At 44.0% G+C, this 14,408-nt stretch overlaps 1 protein-coding gene across 1 annotated transcript; it reads left to right on the top strand.

Annotated features, from left to right (window-relative positions):
* Positions 1-7,449: 7,449 nt before the first annotated feature.
* Positions 7,450-9,307, top strand: LOC124683282 (fructokinase-2-like). The gene is made up of 3 exons (XM_047217837.1): positions 7,450-7,662; positions 8,408-9,070; positions 9,173-9,307. Exons 1-3 carry the CDS (start codon positions 7,450-7,452, stop codon positions 9,305-9,307), a joined length of 1,011 nt encoding a protein of 336 aa, XP_047073793.1.
* Positions 9,308-14,408: the final 5,101 nt, after the last annotated feature.

The following is a 14,408-nucleotide window of genomic DNA, read 5'->3' as shown; positions in this document are numbered from 1 at the left end:
CCCGAAGAGGACAACGGGCCTCCTAATGCTTCGACTTTCCCATGCTATGATTTTCTGACAAATGCAGGGATATTGGATGATTTCTTCACCCTTGTCAACAGGGCGGGCTTAGCCACCTACGTTGGAGATGAAAGGGAGCAATACCACATGCTCACCAAGATTTTTGTTGAGAGCTTCCAGTTCCAAAACGCGGAATATAATCCGACAGCTTGCATTCAAGATCTATGGTACTCCCGTTACTATGGAATTGGATGAATTTTGTCGTGCATTGGATATTGCCCCTGTAGGTACAGCAAGGAGGATCGATAACAACCCTCGGGACTTGTTGGAGCTCTATCGAGGGATCACCAATGATGACTCGTCGCACCATTCAGCGGGGCAAGATAAGGAACATTCAACTCCCCGCCATTAAATATTTTGCATATTACGTTGCCACTAGCATACTTGGTAGGGAGAATACTAGCAATATTTCTAGTTACCATCTTGCTTTCTTGAATATTGCACTTACTGGACAGACATCTTATCATCTTGATTCTCTTATTGCTCGCCGCTTGACTACCAGGGGACCTATTTTTGGAGGAACTATTGCATTGCGTGTTTTAACATATCTAAATCTTCCTATTGATCCTAATGATGTGCCATTGGCCCCTAGGAGACTTGATATTGCTGCTATGAAGAGTCATCATTTTGTGACTACTGATTCTACTTTAGATAATATGGTCTATAGAATGTTGTTTTCTGACGAGGATGAGAAAGAAATTCCTCTTCCCCAACCAGGTTTGCTCAGTATTGACAGGCAATCATGGTCGTGCACTAAGGAGGAGGTGGATGAACATTTGAAGATAAAAGACTTCCACCAGCAACATGACTCCGAGGACGCCGGGACCTCCTATGACCACACCGTCACGTATCCGGGTGCTTCTTCTAGCACATATCCGGAATATGATCCATCTTCGTCGTACTACGGAGACACTACCTCATGGGATCGATGGAATTGAACTCCACTTAGGCCAAAAGCCTAAGCTTGGGGGGAGGTATACCGGCATCACTCATTCTTTGCATATTATGATTGCTGGATACTTGTATATACTTGTTTAGTCTCTTTGAGTGGTTTTCTAATGGGAGGAAGATGATATTTGGGGAAGTGCTGCCTGAAAACAGATTCTGGGCTGTTACCGTAAAAATTCGTGCGCCCAGCCAGAACAGTATTTTGAGTTGAAAATTTTTGTGCATGTTCCCCAGGTTGTTATCTAACTTTCATTAGTTTAACACTTTTTGAACTGAGCAACGTAAGATTTTTGTAAAAATCGATTTCTGTACTGCTGTCAGGTTTTGGCAGATTTCTGCCATCTCGCTTTTCTGTGTTTCTTTTAGCTTGCTATTTCTTGCTTTCACTTTGTTTCTTTCCCAAAACACAAAAAGACCAAAAATATTTCTGTTGTTTCTCTTCACCATTTGCTTATCTTGGTTTCTTTCATTTGTTTCACTTTATTTGCTATTGCTAGTTTGCCATAAGAAAACCCAAAAAGATTTTGCTTTGTTTGCTTGTTTCCTTTTGTTCTTGTTCTCAAATTCGAAAACACCAAAAATATTTGCTGTTCTTCTTTAGTTTGTAAAGTTCATCTTGAGTTCAATGGTCTTCGGTGGCTGGAGCGTGGTTTTCATTTCATATTATCCAAGCTACATAAGTGAAAAGGCAATAATGACGATCTACGACAATCTGATTGTGGTGAGAGGCTGGTATGAACTCTATTTGTTTTCATTTTTGTACATATACTCATCCATGTGAGCATGCTTAGTTGGTTCATGTGAGGTATATGTTATTTGAGAAAGTTTAGTAGTTCATGATCTCTCATGATTAGCTCCAATTTATTAATATGAGTAGCATGTCATGGATGTTTGCTTGCATTGTTTTATTCATAAGTAAGTATGGCATTGTGGTATCCTCCTCTGAATAATTCATTTATATCGACTTGGCACATGATCACGCATGCATATGACTGAACAAGAGTCAATTAAGCCTCAATGCTTTACATTGCTTCAGAGTTCTTGTATCACTTTTATGCCTCGCTTAATTTATTTTGCCGCAAGCATGATTATGACAAGCTATCGCTCTCTTGATTTGTCGCTCCCTAGTCTTTTTGCTAGCCTTCACTTGTACTCGAGCGGGAACGCTGCTCGTGCCTCCAAACACATGAAAACCAAGTTATTCCAGAGTGTCCACCATAAATACCTATACATGGCATTTCAAACCATTCCAAGTAAATTCTCATGCGCTACCTTTAAAATCTTCAAAATGCTTCTTAATTTGTGTTAATGTTTCATAGCTCATGAGGAAGTATGTGGTGTTTAGCTTTCAACCTTGTCATTTACTTTTGACGGACTCTCATATGGAATAGTGGCACATCCGCTTATCCAATAATTTTGCAAAAAGAGCCGGCAATGGGATTCCCGATCCCGAATTAATTAACTTAAATAGACACTCCTCCATGGTTTGTGATTGTTGGACGGCACCCGAAGGATTCGGTTAGCCATGGCTTGTGTAAGAAAAGGTTGGGGGGAGTGTCATCATCATAATAAAACTAAAATAAAAAGGCACTCCTTCATGGTATGTGATTGTTGGCGTGCACCCGAGGATCTCGGTTAGCCACGGTTTGTGTAAGAAAGGTTGGAAGGAGTGCCACAAAAACATGCAAATAATTCATGGGAGCCGCTCTTGAAAGTCCGGTTGGCGAGGTAGTTGGTGTACCCATTACCATTCGTTGACAACAACAAACACCTCTCAAAATAATTTTACTCCTGCTTTACAAATGAAAAGCTCTAGCGCATGTTAATCCCCTGCTTCCCTCTGCGAAGGGTCAATCTTTTACTTTTATGTTGTGTCTCCATTATTTCTTTGAGCACTTTCTTGAGAGCACAACTGTTATTCTTAGTATAATATGCTTGTCTCAAAATATGATTGATTGTGGTATAACTTTGATGCTTTTATCTTTGACAATCACTACTTCTAGTCTTTCTATGAACTCCAGAGGTGCCCGGGCATTTATGTTTTGCCGATCAAATACGAGCAAGCGAGATACCACTTTATCATACTCTCTTATGAACATTGCAATCCCGCTTATATACATGATTCATGATGCTTATTATTAATTGTTGGTACCTCTTCATGATTGACATAGTCTGTTAGATGATCTTATTTGCATGTACCTTATTATGAACTGCTTAAGTATTAGCCATATCATGAGAATATATACATCATATGAGCAAATGTGTTCGTGAAAGTTCTTTTATCGCTCGATTGTTAACTGAATTGCTTGAGGACAAGCAATAAGCTAAGCTTGGGGGAGTTGATACGTCCAAAACGTATCTACTTTCCCGAACACTTTTGCTATTGTTTTGCCTCTAATTTGTGTATTTTGGATGCAACTAACACGGACTAACGCTGTTTTCAGCAGAATTGTTCTGGTGTCTCGTTTTTGTGCAGAAATCCAACTTTCAGGAAAAACCTCGGGATTTTGACGAAAGGGCCTATTTTCCCAGAATAATGACGGAGCCAGAAGGACAATTGAAGTGGAGGCCCCCTCGGCCGGCCTCCGACGCCCCCCTTCGGACTACTTATTCGCCTCGACCTAAAAACGCACGGAGAGAAGTCGAAGTCGCCAGAAACCCTCCAGAACGCCGCCACATCGCGAAACTCCGTCGCGCGGAGCCGAAGTCTCCGTTCGGCACTCCGCCGGACGGGGAATTGGAGGAGATCATCACCGCCATCACCGCCAACGCCTCTACATCAACCAGCCATGTTTCCCCCATCCATGTGTGAGTAATTCCCCCGCTGTAGGCCGAAGGGGATGGTAGGGATTGGATGAGATTGGTCATGTAATAGCATAAGATTGTTAGGGCATAGTGCCTAGTGTCCGTAGATGGTACTTTTATGATATTGTTGCAACTTGTTATGCTTAATGCTTGTCACTAGGGCCCGAGTGCCATGATCTCAGATCTGAACATGTTATTGATTCATGAAGATATTCGTTGTTTATGATCTTACCTGCAAGTTGTATACACATGTCGCTGTCCGGAACCAATGGCCCCGAAGTGACAGAAATTGGGACAACCGGAGGGGATGGTAGTGATGTGAGGATCACATGTGTTCACGGAGTGTTAATGCTTTGCTCCGGTACTCTATTAAAAGGAGTACCTTAATATCCAGTAGTTTCCCTTGAGGCCCGGCTGCCACCGGCTGGTAGGACAAAAGATGTTGTGCAAGTTTCTCATTGCGAGCACGTACGACTATAATTGGAACACATGCCTATTGATTGATTAGTACTTGGATACCGTTTTATTATTATCTGCAAATGCCCTGCTATGATTGTTACATGAGTTTCTCTCATCCATGCAACGCCCGTCATCCGTCCCCGTGCCTACAGTATTTTAATCCTGCTGTTTACTAAAATCACTACTGCTGTCTTTGTTACTCGCTGCTGTTATTTCACTACTGCTACTACTATAAAACTGTTACTACTGATAAACTCTTGCGAGCAAGTCTGTTTCCAGGTGCAGCTGAATTGACAACTCCGCTGTTAAGGTTTTCAAGTATTCTTTGTCTCCCCTTGTGTCGAATCAATAAATTGGGTAATACTTCCCTCGAAGACTGTTGCGATCCCCTATACTTGTGGGTCATCAAGCTACAACCAGTATTTTTTTTATGAAAATATAATAAGCATGAAACTTAAAGTTGTTCCGTTTGTGAATACAAAGCCACATCATTTTTTGTGCCAACTAATGATTTAGTCAACCAAATATATGTTATATGTCATTGAAAAAATAGTATACCATTGGAAAGTTCATTAAAATGTGCATATGATGATATAGTTTGGAATGACATGCAACTCATATTTGATTGACTCAATTAGTAATCAAAGTTTGTATTAAAAAATAAAGTGACCTTGTATTTAATAAAGGAGGGAATACGAGTTATTTGTTCATAGTATTCAAGAGGCTAAATTTAATGGACATGAAATGTATGTGTATGTGACAAATAAAAATACATTATGAACGGCGAAATAAACGGGCCGATCAATCTTATGATGTGGATGGCTTGCATGAGGAATCTATGCATGTTGCCTAATGTTTATAGAAACTTCTTGAGCAGTTACATATTAAAGAGCGCCTTATAATAAAAAAATAATTGGCAAAATGTTCACTTTGTTGGGGAAACTAATTTCAAATTTAACTATGGAATTACATAGCAGGATGATGTGATCTTATCAGTCAACGACAAAAAGTATGATGTGAAAAAATTGATGGCTAAATTATTAAATGATATAAATAACTTGCATGTGGAGCAATAAGTAGTACTCCCTCCGTCTAAAAATAGGTGAGGCGGAGGGAGTAACAAATATCATTGGGATGAATTGGGTAATTGTTGGCTAAACCGAATATAAGTGATGTGAGTAACTTGCGTATTGGCTTGCCAATGAAACGCTCTTGAACCAATTTTTAAAAGTTGTACCCCTACGTCCACTTTGCATCCATCCAGCAAGAACCTGATTCCAGAACCCAAAAATAATATTTCACGTGGAGATTCCTCGCCAAAGAGAATGTGGCGGTGGAAATTCATTCCTTGAGAAAGATTATTATCCACGTGTAGAACTTTTGAAAAATAAAATGGCGGCCAAAATTCTTGGCTATGTTACTTAGTCATGCTTATTCGGCAGGACCTGATTTTAGACTATTAAACTAATATGAGCTATTATGGGTCAGTTGAATTAGCTAAGTTCTCGCAGAGATGGTGTCACCTAATAGCAGTTGTAACTCATATGTCATATATGTTTAACTAAAAAAATATCAATTGTAACCCATGTGTAACTGGAAAAATATAAGTTGCAACTTACAAACAACTCATGTGTAATTAAAAAAAAATTCTAAGCTACAAGTCATGTGCAACCCATGTGTAACTGACAAAGTCTGAGTTGCAACTCCCGTGTAACTCATGTGTAATTGGCAAAACTTAGATGCAACTCACGTGTAATTGGGAAATCTCGGTTGCAACTTTCGTGCAACCCATGAATAACTGACAAAATCTTAATTGCAAGTGTCGTGCAACTTATATGTAACCGGAAAAATCTCACTTGCAACCCATGAGCAATTTAAAGCTCACACAAATCATAGCGCAAATATGATGATTCTAGAGTTGAATGAGCTCTAACTTAATTCTCACTGGAGTGATAATGAGCAAAAAAAAAAGGCTAATTGTGCCCAGTAGTAGGTCAACATCGATCTGTACGATTGTTTGGTCCTAATTCATGTTCTTGGCTAGGTTAATTAGTCTCACATCCTGCATGATCTGATTTGGGAACATTATAATGCCAGATTATCGACCAAGCTGGTGGCGGTTGTTTGGTGCTAACTAGGTACCGAAGTAACTTCTAAGCTACAACATCGAATTAAAGCATCCATATTTCTTGCAAAAATCAAATCAAAACGCATCCAGGCCAGACCTTGATTGCAAGAAAGTACTACGTAGAAAAGGCGGAAATCCACATTTAAACCCCAAGTTCATATGCTCCTACTTCAATATTTTTTTTTTGCTAAAAATAGAAAACAAAATGAAAAAATATGATTTTTTTTACAATTAAAACGATAATGTGTTCTACCTGCAAGCAACATTGTGGTGAGAAATTACATGTTTGGCGGTCTATGCAAAAATAAGAAAATTTGGTGCTGTTTAGAGAATTTGGATTTGTTGTTTGAAACAACCAGATTTATCTTTTTTGTACAGATCACTACATGTATCTTTTCTAGGAGATTTTTAGAATCCTATTAGAACACATGTACATGTTTATTGTACAAAAAATTCAGATTTTTTTTATTTTTCCTATATTTTTTCGAATTTTTTATTGAAGTAGAGCTCATCAGCAGAAAACCCATGTCCGTAGCCAGCCATCGTCCGTAGCTAGTTTTGGCGTCCTTTTCTGCTTCTAATTTAGCTCGACCCAAACACTGTTTAGAGATCGGCTCCAAAACAAAAGGAGAATCAGTTAAGGACTCGCCCGCGCCAAAACAAATCTCTGGGTTAAACGGTGTGTAGGGACGAGATAATAACCGCTGTTAAGATCAGATTAGATCACGACCTGATTATTATCCAAGGATTGTCGGCCACGGACAGGTGAGTCTCCCGTGCGCTGCTACGATTATCCAACCCCGAGCCCAAACGGGCGTGATTAGGCTAGGCTAGTAGTAATAGAACGGAATACGCATACTAATCCTTGGAGGATAAGCCTAATCACCTCGAGGCCAAGCCATAGGCCATAGCCTTTATAAGCCCCGGCTAGACCCCTCGCTTCTCCTCATCGATCAACCACAGCAACAGCTCGTTCATAGCCAGAACTCCCGTGCTCTATTCCCTAGCTCTCAGTTTAGTTTCGTTTCGTTTCGTTAAGCTTAGTTTCGATGGCGCCTCTCGGTGATGGAGTTGCACCCCCGGCGGTGGCCACCTCCGGCCTCGTCGTCTCCTTCGGCGAGATGCTGATCGATTTCGTGCCGGACGTGGCCGGCGTCTCGCTCGCCGAGTCGGGCGGTTTCGTCAAGGCACCCGGCGGCGCGCCGGCCAACGTAGCTTGCGCCGTCTCCAAGCTCGGCGGCTCCTCCGCCTTCGTCGGCAAGGTATGTATGCACGCGCTGTGATCGCCGTTCCTTCTCTGATGTGTCGCGTTGCTAGATCTGTCTTGCTTTGTCTCGCTGGTACGTGCCGTCGTTGCATGCGGTCCGATCGTCGATTGACTTGTCTAGGATTAATGGTTTAGTATGAGTTCACTGGTCGATTCATCTCATCACTCAATTACTTTTGGGAAATTTAGATTAGATGTCGTTGAATGACTTGTCTAGGATTGCTTAAGCTTTTCCAAACATCAACATCGTAGCCCGTAGTTTTTCTGACGTGTTAGTCCCTGTTATATCTGTCCGTCCCCACACGTCAGTGTAATTTAGTGCACCTGCTAAGAAAATATTCCGCTTTTTTCGTCTCGGGTAAGATCTATCTACTCTACGTTAGGAAATCTCGTAGTTGCATGGCTGCATCATGTTGACCCGGGGCACTAGCGGGACCTGGCTGACTCGGATCTGAGTGCTATTACCTGCACTTGCGGTCATTAAACAGCTAGCCCAAATCTAACACCAATCTACTATATCTGACACAAGAAGCAGTCATTGTACTTTAAAAGAATATAATACCCTTGATCGTTTTTGTATTCATCTTCCTCTCACTAGTTCCAAATAGTACTAGCGATCGTTAACCTTAATCGTTTTTGTAGTCATCATCCTGTCTTAGTTGATAACTGTGTAATGTTGAATGTTCTGTCAATGAATAATGGTGTCTGAAATTCTGATGGATCGGTGCTCGTTTGTGCAGTTTGGCGACGACGAGTTCGGTCACATGCTCGTGGAGATCCTGAAGCAGAACGGCGTGAACGCGGAGGGGTGCCTGTTCGACCAGCACGCCCGCACCGCCCTAGCCTTCGTCACCCTCAAGTCCAACGGCGAGCGTGAATTCATGTTTTACCGCAACCCGTCGGCCGATATGCTACTGACGGAGGCTGAGCTCAACTTGGACCTGATTAGCAGCGCCCGCGTATTCCACTACGGCTCCATCTCGCTCATCACCGAGCCCTGCCGCTCGGCGCACGTGGCCGCCATGCGCGCCGCCAAGGCTGGCGGCATCCTCTGCTCGTACGACCCCAATGTGCGCATCCCGCTCTGGCCCTCGGAGCAGGCTGCTCGCGACGGCATCATGAGCATCTGGAAGGAGGCCGACTTCATCAAGCTCAGTGACGAGGAGGTGGCCTTCCTCACCCAGGGCGACCCCAACGACGAGGCCAATGTCCTCTCACTCTGGTTTGAGGGCCTCAAGCTGCTCATCGTCACCGACGGCGAGAGGGGATGCAGGTACTTCACTAAAGATTTCAAGGGGTCTGTCCCTGGGTACGCCGTCAAGACCGTCGACACCACTGGTGCTGGCGATGCCTTCGTCGGGTCTTTCCTCGTCAATGTTGCCAAGGACGACTCCATCTTCTACGTAAGCATTCAGTCTACGAAACTCAAAAGAACCATAGATCAGCTAATTTAATTTCTTTTATTTACAATGGTGCTAACGATTCGATCTTTTTTTATTGATCAGAACGAGGAGAAGCTGAGGGAGGTGCTGCAGTTCTGCAACGCGTGCGGGGCCATCTGCACCACCAAGAAGGGAGCCATCCCGGCACTGCCCACCACCGCCGACGCTATGGAGGTCATTAGCAAGGGCAGCAACTAAGCTTGCCGGTCGTCGTCGTGTCTCGTCTTCGGGGTTTTCAGTTTAGTGGAATTTAGATTTAGCTTTCAATTTTCGTCGTCCTCGTGTTCTTTTGGGTTTAATTAGTTTTGTGATTTTGTCCAACCCGTACTAACGATAGCGTGTGCGATACCTGGACAACGTACTTACTGCCGGTTGAATTCGTGATCGACTGGTTCAAGCTGAGATTTTTGACGTGGGAGAACCTTTGTATAATTGCATTATTCATATTTCCTAGTACTCATCGCTCACTCTCTCTGTAGTAGTAAAGATGATCGATCACTCTCTCTGATCTTTGTACTCATCGATTTAGTACTGCTCATAAGTCATAACACACAATCAATCATACACATGCTGACATGCATGCCTCGGAGATAAATACCGGCACCCGCTGCACTGGCCATGACATGTGCTCAGTTGCCTTCTCCTTCTAACCCGTCACCCGTGGAGTGGTCTCGCTCCGTTGCCGCCGACACCTTAATCGCACTCGCGTCCCCGTTCCTCAATGTCACCGCCATCATCCACCTCTTCAGCACAAAGGCTTCAACGTGCAGGACATGGTGGCGCTCTCCGGCGGGCACACGCTGGGCGTGGCGCACTGTGCGGCGTTCGACGGACTCCTGTCTGGGCTTGTCGCTGGTGGTAAAGACGTAAAGTGGAAGTGCAAGAGCAGCACGGGTACTCGGTCACGGCGGTGAGCTGCAGCAGAAGATAGGCTTGCCGAACTCGGGCCAGTTCAAGTGGTATATATAAATTCCAGCCAACACAAAACATAGATTAAAAACTGAAAACCACCTTCACGGTATATTCTACAAGCTCGGCATACAGTTCACGGGGGCTGCTCCAACCTCACCGGAAGAATTCCGCGCCTATTTACACCGCTCCGCTTTAGGGCCAAATTTCGTACCGCTATTTTGCCTCACTTGGAAGAATGTAGATGGGCTGCAGTTCAGTAAAGCAGTCCATATAGCCTACAATTTCTGTCCATATAGCCTACGATTTCTGAAATCTCAAGGTTCATCACGTTTGGCAGCTTAGGAACAACCTTGAGGGATAAAATTTAGTCACACATTGCTAGTTGGGAGAGAGTTGGAGTGGTATATAAGGGTTGCTCTTCTAGTCCTTCCAAGTGAGTGAGAATAGAAGGAGGCCTCGCGCACTCCTCCTCCTCCGCCCGCCCCGCCTCATCACGCACGTTACATTTCGTGACTCGAGTTCTTGACACACTCAAGGAGGCCTAAATTCAGATCTGGACACATATACACATAACTCTCTCTCTCTCTTGTCTATCTCTCTCACGAAGAAGTTCCTTTTGTTGTGCTACTGTCTAGTCTTTTCCATCCCTGCGACTGCGCGCACAGCCGTCCAGGAGAGCAGACCTCCGAAACCCCGTCCGTTGAGATCCTGCACCGGGAGGCGGGCGATAAGATTTTTGGGAAGCGTCTCAGCGCGACTGCTTGCTGCTATTCGCGTTCTTCTTCGCCGGTTCGACTGCTTCCTCGACAAATCCGACTACACCATGGGGGACATCAACGATTCCCATGGTGGTGGTGCTGCTGCTGGTGCGACCTTCCCGGTCGCGATGTACGTGCTTTTCCTCTCCTACCTTGCACTACTACTTGTTCCATGTTAAGATCTGATGCATGTGCTTAGTCTGATGTGTGTGGTTAAGTATGCTAGTGCATCTGTAATGTTGTTTTCGGTAATTAAACTCACTCGGAAATTGCCTAATACTCTAACAATCCAAAAACCTTATATGCTTAGGCAATTTTACCGTCTGGTTTTGCTGTTGCGCTCAAACCGAGCCCGTTTATGGGTTCTCATTTCAAGAGATGGTAGACTAAGACCCTCTTGTGGCTCACTGCTATGGGCGTGCACCGAGTTGTGGATGGTACTCCCAGAGGTCCGCTTACTCCTGATGAGGATAAAGCGTTCGGGGAGGCCACCGTACTCTTTGTGGGTGTCGTCCTAAGTATGCTTGGATACAAGTTGGTTGATGCTTATCTGCACATTTGAAATGGGAAGGAACTGTGGGGCGCACTGGACGCTAAGTTCGCTGCTGCCGATGCCGGAGGTGAACTGTATGTTATGGAGCAGTTCAATGACTACAAAATGGTTGAGAACCGATCTGTAGTGAAACAGGCTCGCGAAATACAGATCATGGCAAAGGAACTTGAGCTCCTCAAGTGTGTGCTACCGGAAAAGTTTGTCGTGGGATGCATTGTCGCTAAGCTTCCCCCTTCATGGAGGAACTTTGTCACTTCTCTGAAACATCAGAGGCATGATTTCTCTGTTGAAAATATCATTGGCTCTCTGGATGTTGAGGAGAATGCGAGGGCAAAAGAAAAAAAAACTGGACGACCTGAGGGACGTTCTGCTGCCAATATGGTGTAGAAAAATACCCACAAGTCCAAGGGAAAGAAGAAGGGAGTCTCCCAGACTACCAACTTCAAGAAAAAGGGGGAAACGAAGAAGAAAGATCTTTGCTGGGTGTGTGGCGAGACGGGCCATTAGGCTCATCGTTGTCCACAACGCAAATGAAAGAAAGTTCAGGCTGGAGAGAACTCAAATTCTGTCAACATGGTCATTGGCAATACAGAGGAAGGAACTACATGGTATGGTAATATATTACCTACTGTTCTTTCGGTGTTTCAGCCCACAGAATGGTGGGTTGATACGGGTGCTAATGTTCATCTGTCTGCTGACATCTCCATGTTTACCTCTTATCAGGCCCGAGGTTCCTCAGTAATGATGGGGAATGGCTTACATGCTACTGTTCGTGGTGTTGGCACGGTAGATCTGAAGTTTACTTTGGGCAAGATCGTGCAACTTAAGATCATGCTGCATGTCCCTTCTATCAAGAAGAATCTTGTTAGTGGCTCTCGTCTTATGAAAGATGGGTTTAAGTTGGTGTTTGAGTCCAATAAAGTTATACTGTCTAAGTATGGAACTTTTGTTGGAAAGGGCTATGAATGTGAGGGAATGTTTTGCTTCTCTCTAGAAGACTTGTGTGATAATTTTGTGAACCATGTAAGCACTAGTGTTAATGAGACTAATGTTTGGCATTCACGACTTTGTCATGTTAATTTCGGTTGTATGACGCGGCTTTCTGATATGAGTTTAATTCCGAAATTCACCTTTGTTAAAGGCTCTAAGTGACATGCTTGTATGCAAGTAAAGTAGCCTCGCAAGCCTCACAAGACTGCGAAGGAAAGAAACTTGGCACCTGATACGTCCATTTTGCATCACTATTTTATATCATAATTTGCTGTTATTCATTGATATATTTCATATTTGGAGATGATACTTATGTTATTTCATCTATTTTGCATGTTTCGTGATTATTGCAGGATCGCGCACCGGAGTCGGGATTCCTGTTGGAAAAAGCACCGTCAGAATGCAATATTTCGGAAGATCAACAGTTGACGGAAATTATATGAAAAATCCTATTTTTCCAGAAGACGAAGGGAGCCAGAAGGGGGAGCCGAGGGGACCCGAGGTGGGCCCACCTCATAGGCCGGCGCGGCCCAAGGCCTGGTCGCGCCGCCCTGTGAGGAGGGGGCCCACAGCCCCCTCTTGCCTCCTTTTCTTTGCGTACGTCTTCGTCCCGAAAACCTAAGCTCCAGAAGATAGTCGCGAAGAGTCACAGCCGCCTCTGCGGGGCGGAGAACACCAGAGAGAAAAGAGCTCTCCGGCAGGCTGAAATCTGCCGGGGAAATTCCCTCCCGGAGGGGGAAATCGACGCCATCGTCACCGCCATCGAGCTGGACATCATCTCCATCATCATCACCATCATCATCATCATCATCATCACCGCCATCTCCACCGCTGCACCTCGTCACCGCTGTAACAATTTGGGTTTGATCTTGTTTGTTTGATAGGGGAAACTCTCCCGGTGTTGATTTCTACTTGTTATTGATGTTATTGAGTGAAACTATTGAACCAAGGTTTATGTTCAGATTGTTATTCATCATCATATCACCTCTGATCATGTTCCATATGATGTCTCGTGAGTAGTTCGTTTAGTTCTTGAGGACATGGGTGAAGTCTAAATGTTAGTAGTGAATTATGTTGGTTAGTATTCAATGTTGTGATATTTAAGTTGTGGTGTTATTCTTCTAGTGGTGTCGTGTGAACGTCGACTACATGACACTTCACCATTTATGGGCCTAGGGGAATGCATCTTGTATTCGTTTGCCAATTGCGGGGTTGCCGGAGTGACGTAAACCTAAACCCCCGTTGGTATATCGGTGCGGGAGGGATAGCGGGATCTCGAGTTTAAGGCTGTGGTTAGATTTATCTTAATTACTTTCTTGTAGTTGCGGATGCTTGCAAGGGGTATAATCACAAGTATGTATTAGTCCTAGGAAGGGCGGTACATTAGCATAGGTTCACCCACACAACACTTATCAAAACAATGAAGATTAATCAGCTATATGAAGCGAAAGCACTAGACTAAATTCCCGTGTGTCCTCAAGAACGTTTGGTCATTATAAGTAAACAAACCGGCTTGTCCTTTGTGCTAAAAAGGATTGGGCCACTCGCTGCAATTATTTCTCTCGCACTTTATTTACTTGTACTTTATTCATCTGCTATATCAAAACCCCCGAATACTTGTCCGTGAGCATTTACAGGTGAATCCTTCATCGAAACTGCTTGTCAACACCTTCTGCTCCTCGTTGGGATCGACATTCTTACTTATCGAAGATACTACGATACACCCCTATGCTTGTGGGTCATCAAGACTATTTTCTGGCGCCGTTGCCGGGGAGTGAAGCGCTATTGGTAAGTGGAATTGGTAAGGGAAACTTTTTGCTGTACGTGATGTTTTTATTTCTGCCTGCTGCTATAAATCATTATGGAGAGGTCTTCTCTTGAATTCCTCTTTGGGAAATCTACTACCACTACAAGAAAAGTTCTGATAGACAACGTCTCAAAATCGTCCGCTAAGGGGTATTTTTCGTCGCCCATGGGCCTAACCCGACGATATGGGTTCTGTTGTGGAAACTGCGTCAGGCAAAGTCCTACGACGATTTTTTCGGTCCGTCGCGCTTGGGCGCCCTTCCGCCACGGAAAATCGGAC

Source organism: Lolium rigidum, chromosome 1, assembly GCF_022539505.1.
Source record: "Lolium rigidum isolate FL_2022 chromosome 1, APGP_CSIRO_Lrig_0.1, whole genome shotgun sequence".
NCBI lineage: Eukaryota > Viridiplantae > Streptophyta > Magnoliopsida > Poales > Poaceae > Lolium > Lolium rigidum.
Note: the sequence above shows the minus strand (reverse complement) of the source record. Positions and strands in the feature narration are given on the sequence as shown.

What these genes read in the sequence shown, in the direction of transcription:
- LOC124683282 (XM_047217837.1), top strand. Translation starts at nt 7,450, where the DNA reads ATGGCGCCTCTCGGTGATGGAGTTGCACCCCCGGCGGTGGCCACCTCC. An exon ending in CCTCCGCCTTCGTCGGCAAG is followed by an intron (nt 7,663 to 8,407) that starts GTATGTATGCAC and finishes TCGTTTGTGCAG; the next exon opens with TTTGGCGACGACGAGTTCGG. An exon ending in AGGACGACTCCATCTTCTAC is followed by an intron (nt 9,071 to 9,172) that starts GTAAGCATTCAG and finishes TTTATTGATCAG; the next exon opens with AACGAGGAGAAGCTGAGGGA.